This window comes from Pavona decussata, unplaced genomic scaffold (assembly GCF_977016875.1).
Source record: "Pavona decussata unplaced genomic scaffold, jaPavDecu1.1 SCAFFOLD_234, whole genome shotgun sequence".
In the NCBI taxonomy this organism is placed as follows: domain Eukaryota; kingdom Metazoa; phylum Cnidaria; class Anthozoa; order Scleractinia; family Agariciidae; genus Pavona; species Pavona decussata.
Genome location: NW_028145639.1, coordinates 358,640 through 374,805, shown reverse-complemented (window position 1 = coordinate 374,805; position 16,166 = coordinate 358,640). Strand labels below are relative to the sequence as shown.

Below are 16,166 nucleotides of genomic sequence, written 5' to 3'. Positions count from 1 at the left end.
CCTGATAACCTGCAGCTGCATTGTTTTTTAGGGTTGGGAACATTGTTCTGTTGTTTGTTCTTATATCCTCTCAACCAACCATGTAAGACATTGCAAATTGTGGAGTTCGGCATAAAACCAAAGCTTGAATTCAGTGATGTACATTGTACATTCTGACAATAATTTATAGATTAACGTGCAGACTGAGAATAATACCTGGTGACCATTAGCCCTTTAGCACTTCCTTCCATTATAGAAGTCAGAAGCAGCATTACTCATGACTTTATGCTAATTTATGTAACTTTATACACTAACTTCTGTTATTCCATTCCGTTCCCTCCCCCCCCCCCCCCCCCAAAAAAAAAAGGAAATTGTGTTTTCACTATTTTCTTTCATTATATTTATTTCAAGTTGACTTATCTTACTGGTTTGTTGATCAACAGAGTTACTGCGCGCAGCTCTGAATGTGATGATGCCCATTGCTATAGATTACCCACATGCATTTGCTGGACATTTTAGGGTGAGTTATATATGTTGCAGGTTAAAATGAATCCAGGTTAAAATGATTTCAACCTAGGTTGATTTGTATTTTTCTTTGTTAAGTTTGGGTAATTTACATCTAAAACAAAGGAAAATACAAATCAACCTAGGTTGAAATCATTTTAACCTGGGATTCATTTTAACCTAAAACAGATATGCTACACAGGGCTTACCTTGCAATGGAAACCACTGTTGCTGATATTTATTAAGGTGGCCGAATACAGTTTTTTAGTGTACAGGTGTTAGAAGACGTTATTTGAAAACTATGTACTTCTGGGCGCCCAAAATTGGTATGGTGTAAGACTAACTAAGAAAGAATGGATTTTTGTACGTCTTGTCGAGCTAAGTACCGTTTCCATGGCAACGCAGTGAACTATTAAACGTCCATATATTGTAGGTTTCTTTTATTTTTAGAAAATGTACTCATTAGATTTTTTCCATTTTTTGTATCCAGATAAACTCACAAAACACTGACACAGTTGCACTATTTTCATGTAATTTTAACAGACAGATCTCCTGTAAATATTGATTTTGCATTTTAATGTTTTGTGAAGATACCCTCTGTTAGATTTAGCTTTCTCTTTGTAGGCGAGTTACGCTTTTAGGGAACTATTTTCATGCCAAATTTTACGAAATTCTAATGAGCGGTTCCTTAGAAAACAGTTCATTTCCACGAAAACAACCAGTCGCAATTTTTTGGTCAAATGCGCATGTGTGGCTTTAATTGGGTTTCATGGCAAAGTTGAAAAGCATGCAAAAGGTCTTGGTGAATGACTTTTTTGCTCGGAAAGAAAAGAAAAAGAGTCCAGAAACAAGAAACTTAGTTATTTAGGATCAAAACTTACCTTTATTATCCATTTCATGTGAAATTGAGGGATCACTTTATCGACCGCCGTATTTACGTACCACAACCCTAGCGCGCGCTTAATAGCATCACTAACAGAATCTGTAAAGCGTGCGTAAACTGTGTTCGGCCACCTTAATGAACTCTGCTACTGACAGAAATGTAGTGTTGTGTTTTAAAAAAATTTTGCAAGTCTATTGTTGAAAAGTTTGTTAGTTAATAAATGAACAGAAAGTTATAACTGCATGCCGTAAGATTTAGACTTCAAGTGAGTCAGTGAATGTTGTGTTATGATGGTTGTATTTTCTTGGTAAAAGATTTCTTTGCCTTATCTCACAACTGTTCACAATGAATAACATGTAATCTTCCTGTCAGGACACTGTTGACATCCTGGTTGGTTGGCACATTGATACTTCACAACAGGATTCCCTCACTAGCTATACTTCAGGTTTGTTGTGTAATCCAAATCTCTTCAGTTGCATCTAATTAAATACTGCCACATGGTAAATTGGAAGCAAAAAATTAAAGAATGCTTTGTCACCAAAATTTTAATTTTGACTGTCCACTGAGTAAACTTAGATTAACCTTGGCAAATGTAAATCTTTTCAGCAGCGAAATGAATTTCACTCATTGAAAGACATGTTTCTTTAAGGAACTTGTTTCTGGTCAACATCTACGGGTACGAAAGTTTGCCTAAGGTTCATTCAGACGTCAGAGTATTTTTTATATTATATTTATAAAGTATAATAATAAATTATTGAAAGTTGGTCAACAAAGTCCAAGTCTTGCTTTTTTCTTCTAAGTCTTGTTTTCATTTCTTCTCATCCCATAGTTAGCCACAAAGTAGTCAAGATTATTGCAGTCAGGGAAAATTCAAGGGGGTGGGGGGGGGGGGAGATCTTTTGTCAAGGTCAGAGAAGTTGAGGAATTTTGCATCATGTCAAGGAAATAATAATAACTTATTGTAAATTCCATTTTTGACTTAGTGAAAAATCACAACAATTTTAATTAGACTACTTTTAGACTTGGTAAAGATTTTATTTTGATGGCAAGACACCTGTAATGCAATTTGAAGTAATGTCTTTGAAGGATGTATTAATTAATTCTCATGAAGCTTGGTTTGAAGGGTTGAAGATCCACACCTGATTTTCCCTTGATATCAATAATTTTTCAAGCCAGCAAGTGGTGAGAAGTTTATAACTAACTAAATGATTTTTTTTTAATGTTACAGAATGTCTGGTTAAGCTTCATGACTACTGGACATCAGACATTGCATTCTCTCTGACACTCCTGAGCCAGTTTTTGGAAGATATGGAAGCTTACGCTGAGGTCAGGAAAGAAATTTGTTTGCAATTATTTTATTGATTTACAAGCATCTTTCTAAATTCAAGAACAGGGTAACGTGTATTTTTTGAATAGAAAGTTTGTGAAGTGCATCATATTTCTTGCGAGTAGAGTTACTCAGTCATTACTGGCAAGTAAATTGCAGTTGGAATGGATAATTGAAGTTCTTGCAAAAGTTGCAGTAAAGAAGAATTACTGAAATTAAACTTGTGATATTACACACTCTTACTATTGCAGTCCTTGATTTGTGATCCTGTTCTGGCCAACTATCATTCTCTCTCTCTTTTCATATGCAATTTAGCTTTGTTTGCATATGAAAGAAAACTGATTCTCATAATAAAAACTTTGCACTTAGCTTTCATAGTGAGCTTCATAGCAACTCGGAAATGGCCCATTAGAACTATGTTATGGCAAAATGACAGAAGTGACCACCAGACCATGCTTAACCTTTATTTGCCACTTGTTGTTTTCAGTTTCACAGTAAAATTGAGTAGTTTTGCATTAGTATCAAAGGTCAGAATTTTCTTGTCTGTGTAGTTACTTTTTCAGAAAACATTCGAATTTCGTGTTTGCCATTTGCTTTGAACATGATTCAAATTTCTCTTATATTATTCTTGAAATTCCAGAGTTAAGATCAAAAAATAAATACTACAGCACTAGGATTCATACATAATAATCAACTTGTTCATGCCAAAGCAGAATGTATTTGCAGCATTTTGGGTTTCACAGCTTAACTTCCTCTTAGCATAGTTTTGACTGCACCCTTTAATTTATAATTTTGTTTTTCAGGAATTAGGCATGTTATCCAACCAAGTAGTGACTTCAGAGGAGATTCCTTTGCCGTATGTGTCTCTTCCAAGGCTGACAGCCCTGGTCAGGTATGGTCAAAACATCCTTAGACTTGAAAAGCCATGAATGTGAGCATAAAAAGATTACTTTGGGTGACACATAACAGTCTTATGAAATGAATGAGAATGCAGTGACCCTTGGATTCTGCATCAACTTGAAATATAGACTGAGATGTTTGTGTCATGGGGGGAGGAAAACCATAGACTAAGGGGAAAAAACTCTCGGATAAGAACAGCGATTGTGGACAAAATTTGTCAAGAAAAATGCAAATTTTCTGCATATATTTCAATCTCCCTTAACAAAAACATGGCTTTGAATGGATTTGTCCACAATTGTAGCATCAAAACCGACCTACATCACATTATTTCGTGACATCACACACCCCATGTGCAGTCCTGTTTATGTGGCATTACGAAAATACAGCAGCCATGAGACTATATTGACTGGCCATGCAATGAATAAGTTATAAGTGAGAGCTCTTTTAGAATCTTAAGAGAATACCATTGCTTGATATATTTATGATTTGGCCTCTCCTCTCTTGAGGTCATGTAAGTATATGCCTCAGTCTGTTCCACAGTCTTTGACTCCACTTCATGTTGACGTGAACATTGTATTTATAGGTTCTGGAAGATTAGTGTCACTTCACTGGGTCTATCTTGTGGTAGAAAGGAATTTCTTTGATGGGAGTCACAATGCTCAAAAAGACAGTGTTCTAGATAAGAGAGAGAGGTCTCAGGTCAAAAAACAGAGAAAGCTGATTTCCTGACCTGAGAAAATGAATGAAACTTAATAAGATTTTGAGAGAACGACGGCCGTTCGCCCTTCTAATTACTAGATCAACTCCCTGGCTTTGAAGGTTATCTTGAACACTGAAAGGGGCTTAATGTGTTACAGACCCCACATTTGAGGTGTTGGCAACATAGCTAATTGGACTTTCAAGCCATCCACTGACTGTTTATATTTGAGGTGAGCATGTGCTCATGAGAATGGCTCAGTCCTTTGACAGAGCTCCTGTATTGTTGGTTGTAGAGTGTTCACAACAGTTGTTAATGGCATAGGACCAAGCTTCTCACCAAACAGAAGTCCTTCCATCACACCACCTTATTTAACTGAGGTAAGACAACAGGCAAAAGTGTCTTAAGTCACTGAAAATAATGTAATGAATTGAGTTATAGGTGGATAGTCCAATTTTTTAACTCAACCTTAACCTGACATTGTTCTGACAGGAAAGTCCATTTTTGAGTGCTTATCAGAAAAGTTTTCAGTAAAACTGCTTTGCACTGTAGCCTTAGCCTTTATCTGCAACCCTTAAATCCAAAATTACGGTGTATGAGATGATTTGTGGCAGTATGTTAAATCCAGTATGACTAAGTTGGAAGTTGCCGTACATTGCACAAGTGATGATCAAAGTGTTTTTCAGTAAGCAATATCTGATCTCAAATGTATGTTGTTTAAAATTTATTATTGGTTTGAAATTTTACAAACCGGTTTGATTTTTATTTTCTATTGTTTCTGGTTATGCTAATGAATCTGGATGGAAGATTACTTTTAAACTAATAATTAAAAGTAATTATTGGAGTGGTGGAGTTATGATTCCTGTTTTCTGTTTTAGTTGATTCAAAGAATTATTCAATGCATCAACATGTCTGGATACTCATACTACTATGAAAAGCTGTTTGTCTCAGGTATAACTAATATCTTGTATTATTTTGCTACAATTTGTTTAGTGAACCAATAACAATTACATTGGTTTGCAAAATATTGATCTCATGATAGTAATTGGCACAATGAAATTGGAACAAAATGATGGATATTAAAGTATGTACTATGCACCAGGCTGTACATTGTGATAAATATTATTACATAAAATAGACATGAAATAGTGAAAGCTAATGGTAGTACTTTTCTTTGGTGTGGTGACTGTTGTGGTTCATTTTAGTTCCGGTTCAAATTTTTTGGTTGTACAGTAAAGCTATTGGTTTGTTTAAGTTTTTGAAAAATAAGAAACATAAGACAAGTGTCATTTAACGTTTGTGAGTGCTTTTATTTCAAGAGTTCATTAATTACACTGTGAGAAATTTGAAGTGTTATTTTTTTTATTACATTTCAGCTAACCAGTGTTTAGAGTCCATGTGTTCATGGCTTCAACCTTATTTCTCCTGCTGCTGTGAAATAGCAGCTTCATTTGTGATTCAACAACTCCAGAGCAGCTCCTGTATCACATACCCCCACATTATGTCTGCTCTTCATCTCATAGAGAAGGTAAAAATGTCTGGTGTATCACTGTCTCGCTGAAGAGAATGTGAAGCTGCTACTCTTTAAGTCTTGTCACAAGTGCGTGTTGGATATGAGATGAAAACTGTAGCGCAGAGTTGGCGATAATCATCTCATATCCAACAAGCGCGAGTGGAATAATTGTTTTATTAAAAACAATCAAGAAATATTGCTAGATCTTGCTGATTTCCCTTTGCAAGAACAACCAGAAGGCAATTTATGGTTGCTATTTCTCAAACATGGTATAATGGCTCATAAATTTGCAGCTGCTAAGCCAACCAAATCCCTTGAATTGCATTATACAATGATCCAGTTTTTAATGAAAATGATTATTCCATGATATAAAAACATCAAAGAACCAAAACATTGGCTATGTCTGTGCTTGGGAAAATTGACAGTGCACTATCTTCTTTTTATTAGCATAGTAATTCAAAGTAGATTCCAGTGGTCTTTAATACTCCCTGGAAAATGGAAAATTTTAAAGAGGTAGCATGATTTGGATTGTTTCCATGGTAAATTATTGAAAAACAGTATCCATTTGAGATGATGATGAATTTTTTTCAACATTGCAGGTCATTGCTTATGTGAATACTGCTATCCCTGCAGCTTTTATTCAACAACTTTTAGAGCCTGACTCTCCTGTGATGAAATTGCGCCTGTCGTCCGACCAAGCAGTGAGTACAATATGTTTGACTAAAAGAAAATAATATAAACAGAGAAGCATTCACACCAGAAACATTTGTTCAACTTTGTAGGTCCTGTCATCTGTGATGAAGATTTATCAAGGTTTCCTTGGCATCCATGATGTGCCCCTTCTGGAGACTGCTTACAAGTAAAAAATTATTTCTGCAAAAAATGAAATTGTGTTTACATGTAAGTTAGCAGGATTCTGCTGTATTTTCGACTCTTGTGTCTCATCTCATCGTGTGATTTCTGATCCATTTTTATAGGATTGCTGTGAAAGAATTGACTGACAGCTTTGCACTTCTGAAAAAAATGTTACAAAGTGACAATGGAACTGACAATAAGTTAGAAAGTCCATCGAACTCCAGCAATATCAAGGAAGTTTCTACAGAATCAGAGATCCAAACTGAAACATCAGACCTTGATAAAAATGCTCATGACATCAACCTGGTGTGTTATCGTAGCAGCTATGAATTGGAGACTATTCTCATCTTTGACTTGTGCGCACTGTCAGAGATTGCAACATCAAAGTCTGCTATTTTAAGGGTGAGAATGTGGCTATATCTTAAAATAAATTGGTATTATGAAACCTAACTGATCAAGATTTTAGTACATTTGTCTTAATTTTACGAAGTTGTCCACTTTGTTTTGCCATTCTTTTTTATGAGCACACTTTTGCTTTACTGAATGACATCTGTGCTTTGTATGCTAATAACCTATCACATGGTAAGAGATGCTTTAGTTACCAAGTAAATATTTTCAGTATTTACTTTAATGTTTAGCTTCAAAACATGATCAACTTAAGAGTTTCCATCATCTGTTGAACAAATTGTCATCACTGCATAGTGCTGAGTGGTGTGGAGGGATCTGAAAAGTTTTCAGATTAGAAACTAACTTCAGAAGTTTGTGTGGGTCAAAGCAAAGCAGCCATGATGAGGTGGTCTTGGAGCAAGGTGCTCGCAAGGCAGTCTTGTGCTGTACCTACATGTAATATAATTTTATCAAACAGGATGAAGACTGAGAAGGATGTATTAATCAGTAAATGACACAGGCATACTTGATTTACTGATTAATGCATCATTCTCATTTATTCACCAGGCTTAACATATTCCATCACATTATTTCCAGGAGGAAGACTGTTTCATCCAATTTCCAAACACCACAAAATGGGTTAAAAAAACACGAGGCGCAGCTGTGTTTTGTAAAACCAATTTTGAGGTGTTTGGAAGTCAGATGAAACACTCTTTCAAGTGTTTCATAAAGCTTCTCAAACCATTAATAGTTCCTAGAGAAGTTTAAAGCAAAAGTTCATTAAATTTTGCGATGATCAAGATCACATTTCCAAACCTCCTTGATGGCAGACAGACAGGTGTGGTCTGCCTTGTTTTCTCTTCACGAATTATTAATAATTTTGAGAAGTATTTCTAGACATTTGTTGTTGTTTTTGTTTTTCAGCTGTGGAAGCTTTCCCCCAGCCCCTTTCAGCTCCTCACTCAACATCTAGATGCCTGTGAGTGGAGAATTGCTGTGTGCCATCCATCTATACAGTACACCATTCTTCATGCTCTCTATACATACTGTCAGAGGTAAGCTGTTGTCTTTGGTAATCAAGCAACTCCAAATCGTTCTTTCTGCTGTTAAGAGAGTGGTCCAAAGCCAGTTTGCTTATAAATGAAAACCTTAATGAAATGTGTTGCAACTTCAACTCATTTTGCCGCTAAATTTTGGTCTGTACTTGAGGCAAGTTTCGAAAAATAGTTTGTCATAAATATTCTATAAACTACCTAAAGCCAAATTTTCTTTTACATGTATTAGTTACACAAAACCATCACAATAGTGAGCAGCAACTATTTTTCCTCACAACGTCAGTACATCATAAAACATATGCACCATGAAACCAAAGAAAATGATCAGGAAAGATAAAATGTCTTGATGTTTAACAATGTTTTCACAACTAATTTCAGTGAAAACAATATAGAGGAGAGTAAGGAGAAAATGCATGTTGACTTCAGGGTTTAAAGTGTTAAAATATCAACAGGTCACATTAGTTAAATTTACTCCTTGGAAAGGGCTTTTAATTCCTTCACACATACAATATATATTACAATTTTCAATTTTCTCTTTTCAGGTACAATCATTTTCTACCGAATTCTCTCTCTGAAGGAATAAGGGTGTCACAGGATGGAGACATGGTTTCAATGTTCAACTTGCTTTCCAAAGTATTAGGAAATTCCAGCACACCACAAGATTCTAGGTTTGTCATTTGCAGCATTTCTGGTAAAATGGTTTCTTGTTGTTATTTAAAACATTGTCTGTAATTTTTAGTCTAATGTCTTGTTTAACCTATTTTATTTAGAAAGCTGTGTTTAGTTTGGGTGATCGAAATCTTGGATAGAACTTTCAACACTGGTGTCCTTACGTTAGTCAGTAAACACATCAGCCTGGACTCGTTGGCACAAAATATTCTTCCTTCTGGTAAGTAATGTCACATGTAAAAACCGTGTGTTATATATGATGCTGAAGCAGTTGCTTGGTTCAAAAGTTAAATAATTTTACAACAACAACAATTTATTTACAAATTCAGAGGATATAAGGAGCTTGTCCTGCAAATAGCCACAAGCCAAGTTTTGGAAAGTATTTCATCTCGCAAATGTGGAGCTGTGTTGATTGGCCAAATTCAGTGGCAAATTGGTGTAAGCTGTTTGCATATGGTATAAAAGCCAGTACTGTACAACTTATGTGTAACAAATGTGCCAGTTTATATTTATGACCACCTTCAGTATGTCAATTGACACTGAGTAGCAAAACAATAAACCAATAGGATGTTACTTGGCGTAAAAACCTGTGACATTTCTTAGCTTTCTTCCTTGTTGCCTCACACACCTTTGTTCTACTGGATATTGTATGTTTTGTTTGCTTTGTTTTATGTCACTTGTGAGGTTTTTCAGGTTCTTGTGTTGAGCATGAGCCAAACAGTAGCATACTTAACCTTGATCCTCAACTTTGTCAACAGCATTTGATCATGATCCCAGTATGTCAATGGAAATTTCTCTTTGTCTGAAAATCTTGGTTGATCTGAAAGTGTTATCGAGAGATTGCCTTAGGAAGTAAGTCTTTCCATGATTGATGTTTTAAAACTCTCTTCATCTCAAGGAAAGTTCCCCTTATTTATGGCAAGGCTAGATTAATTAGGTCTGACCAGTGTTGATTGTTCAAAGAGTTGTTGATGTTGTATATCTAAGGGATAAAAGCTTATCAAGTAGTCACTGAATTGAGTTGTTTCCATTAAAAAAGTCATTTACTCTTTGAACATTCAGGATGAGGGTTTTAAACTTAAGGTACACTACTAAAGAGGGCTTCCAATGGGGATGTGGGCTTGTTTGTAAATCAATAGTGAGAATAAAAGTTAACTTTCTCACATAACTTTTAGGAATGTTTTTAGATCTTTTTAGTGTTTTTTCTATTGGTTTTGACTTCCTTTTCACTAATTTTGGTGGCCTTTTGAAGTTTTGAGGAAATCCAAAAATCCAATATGGTCACTGTGTGGAATTCCATTTCATATGACATCATCACATCCTGTTGTGGACCTCAAAAGGAACTTCTTTGGAGTTACCATCCATCTGCCAAGTGTCATTGCCATATCTCTAACACTCCCAGGGTTACCAGGGTTGGCAGAATCCCCCTCCCCCTCCCTGCAACAGAAGACAAGAATAGGCCTGCCTAGATAGGGTTAACCCTTTAAGCTCTACCAGTGATCACCATTAAATTTCTCCTTTTAATGTCGATAGTTATTCAACCCCTGAGGTCATGGGAATTAAGGATGTGAGCACCCGAGGTGAATTTTCTTGATATTTTGATAACTTCTCCCCAGTATATTTATAAGAAAAGTGTGGGGACAAGATTGGAGAATTTGTTATTTGATATTAGGGGTTAAGGGGTTAATCAACCCAATTTTTATCCATTTAATGGTGCTGAATGCAGATGTTCAGACCTGAAATCAACATTCCTTGACTATAAATACAATAATGACGTATTTGTTGCATGGCAAAAGTTAATACATAACAAATAATAATAGGTTCTTTGAGGACTGTGCTGTCCGGTTGATGGATGTGAACAAAGATGTACGTGAGAGCTACCAGCATCTTATTAAAGCTTTACCAACAGATCTTTTAACAAGGTTTGTACTGTCAGATTCCCTACTGATAATAAAATATTATTGTTTTATGAGAATGATTACTATTTTACAGCATTATCAGCTTGGCATTTGGGAAGTACTGAAATTGAACCAAATGTTTTGGATGTGTGACCGGGATACCCTTTTTTTGGAAACATGTACAATATCATGAAATCTTGATCTAAAATGCTTACCTCAGGTACTATGCAACATCTTACAAATAAATATTAATAATAACAAATAAATAATAAGTAAACAATTCCATCAAAGGCAAAAATGTATATTTCCAATGCGTCTTTACCTTTGTCAGCACAGAAGGCTAAAATAAATTATTGTGGTGTTGGTGCAATACTGTTTCCACTTAAAAGAGGTGTTCTGTTTAGAAGATGTTTGTTAGCAGCAGTTGAACAGTACTTTTAATTGGTAACCATATTTTCTGCTGCAGTTCCTTAAACCAGAGCCTGTTTAAATCAAGAACCAGTCATGGAAGAGGCAATGTGGGTGTTGGCAAGCCACTGATCACTAGCTGCAGTGATGTGTGGTTGGCTCGCAAAGGTCATGCAATCAAGCCTCCAACTGGCTCATTCCATTCTCATGATTTCCAAATGATCATGGGTTTTATCCTATCTGGTGCTTTTCCAAGGTAATAATTATTTATTGCTTTAGAAACTATTTTGTTAACACTACCCTAATAGTTTGATTTCTGAAATCTTGAAGTTACTTCTCTTCTTCATCTTTCCATATACATGTCTCCTTTACAGAAGATTCTTACATGTGCTCAGCAGTCATTACAATAATTGCTCTCAGGTTTCTCTCTCCGTTGGTCAATTTAAATCTTATTTATACAGAGAGACAATGTTTTAGAGAGGTTCTTTTCTTATGCTATTCGGGAAGGTGTATAACCATAAAAGCAAGGCAATGCAAAAACAAAACTTTTTATTAAAAATGCTAGAATAATTCTTGTGAATTTTTTACATCTTTTTCATAGTACACTCAGTTACCCTGGTTATCCATTATCCAATCAATCAATCAATCAATCAATCAATCAATCAATCAATCAATCAATCAGAGACTTTATTACTGTGTCAAAAGTAGCTAGCCGAGGGGAAGTACCCCTCTACAATTTGGGGACACTTAATAATACAATTATTAGAAGCCTATACTACCTATCAACTAATGAATGATTAAAACCTACTCATCATCAATCATCAACAATAAAAGCCTTAAAACCTAACCAATAAAAAGCTAAAACCTAAGATCATTCTGTTATGAGTTACAAAGAATGCAGTTTGAGCAATTTTCGTCTTCTACCATCACACTTAAATCCATTTTACAATAAAATTGATATGAATAATAAGATATGCCTCTTGGATTCCTATCTTTTCAAATAGAGCTTTTCACAAATTTGTTGTGTGTTTTGTTTGTTTTTGTTTGCTTTACAGCAAAGAACTCAATGTTGACTGGCTGACAAGGCTTTTTCACAGTTGCAACAGGGTTCAGAAATATACAGAAACAGAAATGGTTCAGGTATGTCTGTTAATCTTGGCTGCTCCATCTGCCTCTGATTTTTTAAATTTTATTGCTCTTCATCTTCAAATGTACTTAAAACTTCTCAGTCCCCTTGCAGTCCCCTCCCTCCCCCTCCACTGTCATGCTTTACTGCATCTTAAACTGTCTTCACACTTTCGCATCTCCTGGTAGTCATTCCTTTCAAAGAAAACAACCCCTAATATCCATGGTAACTTCATTACTAACAGTAAACAAATAAGTACTGAATTGCTAACTATCTGGTTAACTGTGAAGCAGACTTACCTTACATTTAATAGTAAAAACATGTCTTAAATCAGTTGACATTTACTTCAGTTTGACAGGTGTGAATCATTGCTTTGGTTCTGGGCCACATGGGAAGCAGCTCAGTTCTGCATTTTGTCTCGTCTGCGTACTCCACTTGGTAGAGCTCAAGAAACATTTCAGGCAATAGAGGGTGGGTAATTCCTGGCCTGTTTACATTTTGTCATAAGAATTAAACACATTTTGTAGTAAGATCATATATCAGGAGGTCCATGTTCAGCATTGCAAATAGGGCATTTTTAGTTCATGAAACATGTTCCATTGAAAACTTCATTGAAACACTTGTTTCAATAATTGAAGATACATGAGTCATAATCAGTCTGTATTCATGCCAAGGTATGCATAAGGCCAAGATACAGAAACTTTGTTAGACAGATGAAATCTTTGTTCTCAATCTTTTGGAAAGAAGCAATCTTATTCTCATTAATAATGCATTGCTGCATTGGTGTGGAGTAGCAACCAATGTTTGGTTTATCAGCAGAGTTGATAGCTTAAGGTAAATTGGCCACCGTAAAGAGATTCGATTGCTGACGTTTTGAGCATCAGCTCTTTGTCAGGTTTGCTTTGATAAAGGGATAACGCTTGAAACGTCAGCACTCGAATCTCTAGTTACGGTGACAAATTTATCTTTAGTTATCGACCAAACATTCGTATGCTCATTCATGAACTTGTTTGTTTGTATTGGTTAGGTGCGTTGCAGAAGTTTGTGAAGGATGTTAATGGTGAAGAAGAAAGCAAACCTAAACATGAAGAGCCATCAACCTTGGAGGAAGAGGAACATGAAACAGGTTATTATAAACTGCTAGCTCCTCGCAATTTTTATGGATTACCTGTTCAATCGCCTAATATTATCTGGTTTATTAATATTAATCTAATATTACTTGGGTTGAGGGTAAATTGGCAGCTTACAAACGAATAAGAGATTGGAATATTCAGAAGTAGTTTTAAATATTGGTTGAAGAATAAACTTGCTCCCCTCATTTTGCCATAGATAGCTCAAGACTCATCCTCCAGGTAACCAACTCATGTATTTTCAGCATAATATGAAATGTAATAATTATTGCTCTCTGCTTTGATGATTTTCTTTAACAGCTGCTGGATCTAAGCCTTACATGAAACACCTCCAGTGTGTTTTACTACTACAGTTTGTAGAGAACCTGGAAAAACTGATGTACAACGGCTATGAAGGATGTGTTGTTGGCCTGCCGTCACCGCCTAAAGTATGATCATTATTATTAATGCCCATTCAAGGTTTTTGTGGAAGGATATCCAGAACATTAAGTGAAAATTCACCCAATCGTTTTTGTATGTAATCACAGACATGCCTTTTAGCAGCATTATTTTCAATTTCCGTAAACCTTGGCTAATTAAGGAAGAGGGAGAACAAAGGGGAGAATTACTGACATTACGCCAACGATCGTGTTTTGTGCGTAACTTTTGTTATATTAAACTGCATTGTGAATCTCATACAGTTTGGCTACATTTTATCTGAATTACACCGGTCCAGGTTTCACTTTCCTGTAAAAGAGCATTGTGGATTAGTATTTCACTACTTTTAATAATTATTTTTAGTTACTGGTACTCATTGTTGGTCACAAAAATGTTCTGAAGACCATCCTTGCATACAGCGTATGCCCTTTTTGTACAAAACCCTTCAATGATTATAATAGTATGTTAAAAATTAAATAATATTTTTTCAGTCTGTTCGGGCATTTTTCCGCACAAATCGTGGCACATGTGTTGAGTGGTTGACCAGAGTGCGTAAACCAGTGATGAGTGTTGGTTCAGCTTGTGGCTGTCCTGCTGCAACTGTTTGGCATGGATTTCAGGCTCTACAAGAAATGAAAAAAACTGGGAACACACAGGTACGGTCAGGAGACAATGAGTTTATGTTGGAATACAGTTGTTAATAAAATGGCCGAACTGATCCTCAGTGACTGGTCATTGCAGTGATCTGTATTGTGCATTAGAAATCTCTGACATGGACTGCTCATGAACATGAACTCATTTCATTGATTTCGGCATTAAATGGTAATGTTAATTTTTTGTGAAGTAAATGTTTTACTGTATTGCTTGTTTAACTTCTGGTAATGTAATTTTATTCTACTTAAGGTTTTTCTTAAATTAAAGCATTTTGAAACTTTGCCCTGTTTACAAGGGATACACTCAATGTACTGAACTCAATCAAGACATTTGGCTGAGCATGCTTCAGTTTTAAGTAATGTTTTGTGTTAGACCCAATAAAACACGTGCTGCGAGTATTTTGAACGGCTTCAAAAACATTCCTGGAAAAGCGTGTGTCAAAAGAGTTCATAACAATTGTGCTTTTGCGAATGTTGGAAATTAGTTGACAACTTGACAACTTTTCCACAAATCATCAAAGAAAAGGAACCAAAGCAAAGTAGGGATCTTGTAGTTGAATAACAGATATTTCATGAGTAAGATTTTTGCAACTATGTTCCCATACAGGTATACATTAAGTGTTTTGCAGAAATCTGTGCCTTGGTGAGTTAACCATACATCAATGATTGCAGGGTGAAGAGTTTGATAATGCAGTACTGCTAACAGCTGAAGCACTGTGTGAATTGAAGAGTTCGCATGCTATCTCTGGTTTGATGGCCTGGTGTGAACAGGTTTCTGGTCAGAAATATTCCTGGATGAGTGGCACTGCGATGAAAGCCAAAAGCTGGTAAGGTTTCAGTTTAAAGCCCTAGGTTTTGGTTTGCTTCGTGCACTGCTTTTATGTCAGTTGGTTATCAGGTGTTAAGTTGAACAAGTAAATTTCTTCAAGACATCTGACTATTTTGAAACATGCTTGTACAGGATGCTCTTGCACGAAAAGTACTCTTAAAGGTCTTCTTGTTGTGTTATCAAACCACAGCCTTGAACATGTTGCTTTTCTCTCTTTCATGCATTTGATTTAAATTTGAAATAGTTGAACAACTATCATAGTTATGAATGCAACACTTTCTAAGCAGTTACAAAAAAGTTTTAGGGTGCAATCAATATTCATTTGATAAGATGCTGCTTACAGATGTCCTTTAATGAACAGGATGGCAACCATTTAAATCTTGCAGAAAATACAGGTTACAGTATCTATTTATCGTTTGATTTGTTTATTTTAGGTACGAGTCCTCTGCAGCAGAATACAAATCCGCAGTAGAAGATACCCTGACAAACGTAACAGAGAAAGGCCATCAAGAAGAAAGAAAAACAAGTGATTCAACAGCACCATGCACTACCAACACCACTTTCCTTGTTAATGAGGTACAGTTTAGTGGGCAATCTTTCATTATGTACAACATAATAGATAGATAGATTGGTTTATTCACCCTTCTTGTAGTAGGATTACTAAATAACAAGGGTAGGTCAAGTAACATAGTTCAAAGACCAATTAAGCTAATCCTGGGTTAACATGAATTTGGTTCAAGTTTTATTACTAAACAATAAAGTTTCCTCCAAAAGGTTTTTGTCTGTTAGTTTTGACTCAGACTATTTTAATGAGCGAGATGGAAACCTCAGTTTAATTTAATCGAGGATAAGCATTAATCAGCTTTTGAACAACCAGGCTCAGGTCAATAACTATCAAAATCTATAAGTTATAAATTTATTTTAACGCTCTGGTTT

At 35.6% G+C, this 16,166-nt stretch overlaps 1 protein-coding gene across 2 annotated transcripts in view; it reads left to right on the top strand.

The window, feature by feature from the left end:
• LOC146457967 (serine/threonine-protein kinase SMG1-like) overlaps positions 1 to 16,166 on the top strand; it is a 57,275-nt gene that overhangs the window by 3,896 nt on the left and 37,213 nt on the right. For both annotated transcript variants that reach the window (XM_085091363.1, XM_085091361.1), the window contains exons 8-30: positions 423 to 499; positions 1,739 to 1,811; positions 2,595 to 2,692; positions 3,497 to 3,585; positions 4,586 to 4,670; positions 5,169 to 5,241; positions 5,667 to 5,818; positions 6,403 to 6,504; positions 6,586 to 6,662; positions 6,781 to 7,060; positions 7,970 to 8,100; positions 8,643 to 8,768; positions 8,871 to 8,989; positions 9,528 to 9,621; positions 10,590 to 10,691; positions 11,134 to 11,331; positions 12,131 to 12,215; positions 12,552 to 12,672; positions 13,229 to 13,327; positions 13,632 to 13,759; positions 14,240 to 14,404; positions 15,074 to 15,228; positions 15,665 to 15,806. In XM_085091363.1, the coding sequence (XP_084947489.1) occupies positions 423 to 499; positions 1,739 to 1,811; positions 2,595 to 2,692; positions 3,497 to 3,585; positions 4,586 to 4,670; positions 5,169 to 5,241; positions 5,667 to 5,818; positions 6,403 to 6,504; positions 6,586 to 6,662; positions 6,781 to 7,060; positions 7,970 to 8,100; positions 8,643 to 8,768; positions 8,871 to 8,989; positions 9,528 to 9,621; positions 10,590 to 10,691; positions 11,134 to 11,331; positions 12,131 to 12,215; positions 12,552 to 12,672; positions 13,229 to 13,327; positions 13,632 to 13,759; positions 14,240 to 14,404; positions 15,074 to 15,228; positions 15,665 to 15,806 (2,771 nt within the window). The remainder of the gene's footprint in view (positions 1 to 422; positions 500 to 1,738; positions 1,812 to 2,594; positions 2,693 to 3,496; positions 3,586 to 4,585; positions 4,671 to 5,168; positions 5,242 to 5,666; positions 5,819 to 6,402; positions 6,505 to 6,585; positions 6,663 to 6,780; positions 7,061 to 7,969; positions 8,101 to 8,642; positions 8,769 to 8,870; positions 8,990 to 9,527; positions 9,622 to 10,589; positions 10,692 to 11,133; positions 11,332 to 12,130; positions 12,216 to 12,551; positions 12,673 to 13,228; positions 13,328 to 13,631; positions 13,760 to 14,239; positions 14,405 to 15,073; positions 15,229 to 15,664; positions 15,807 to 16,166) is intronic.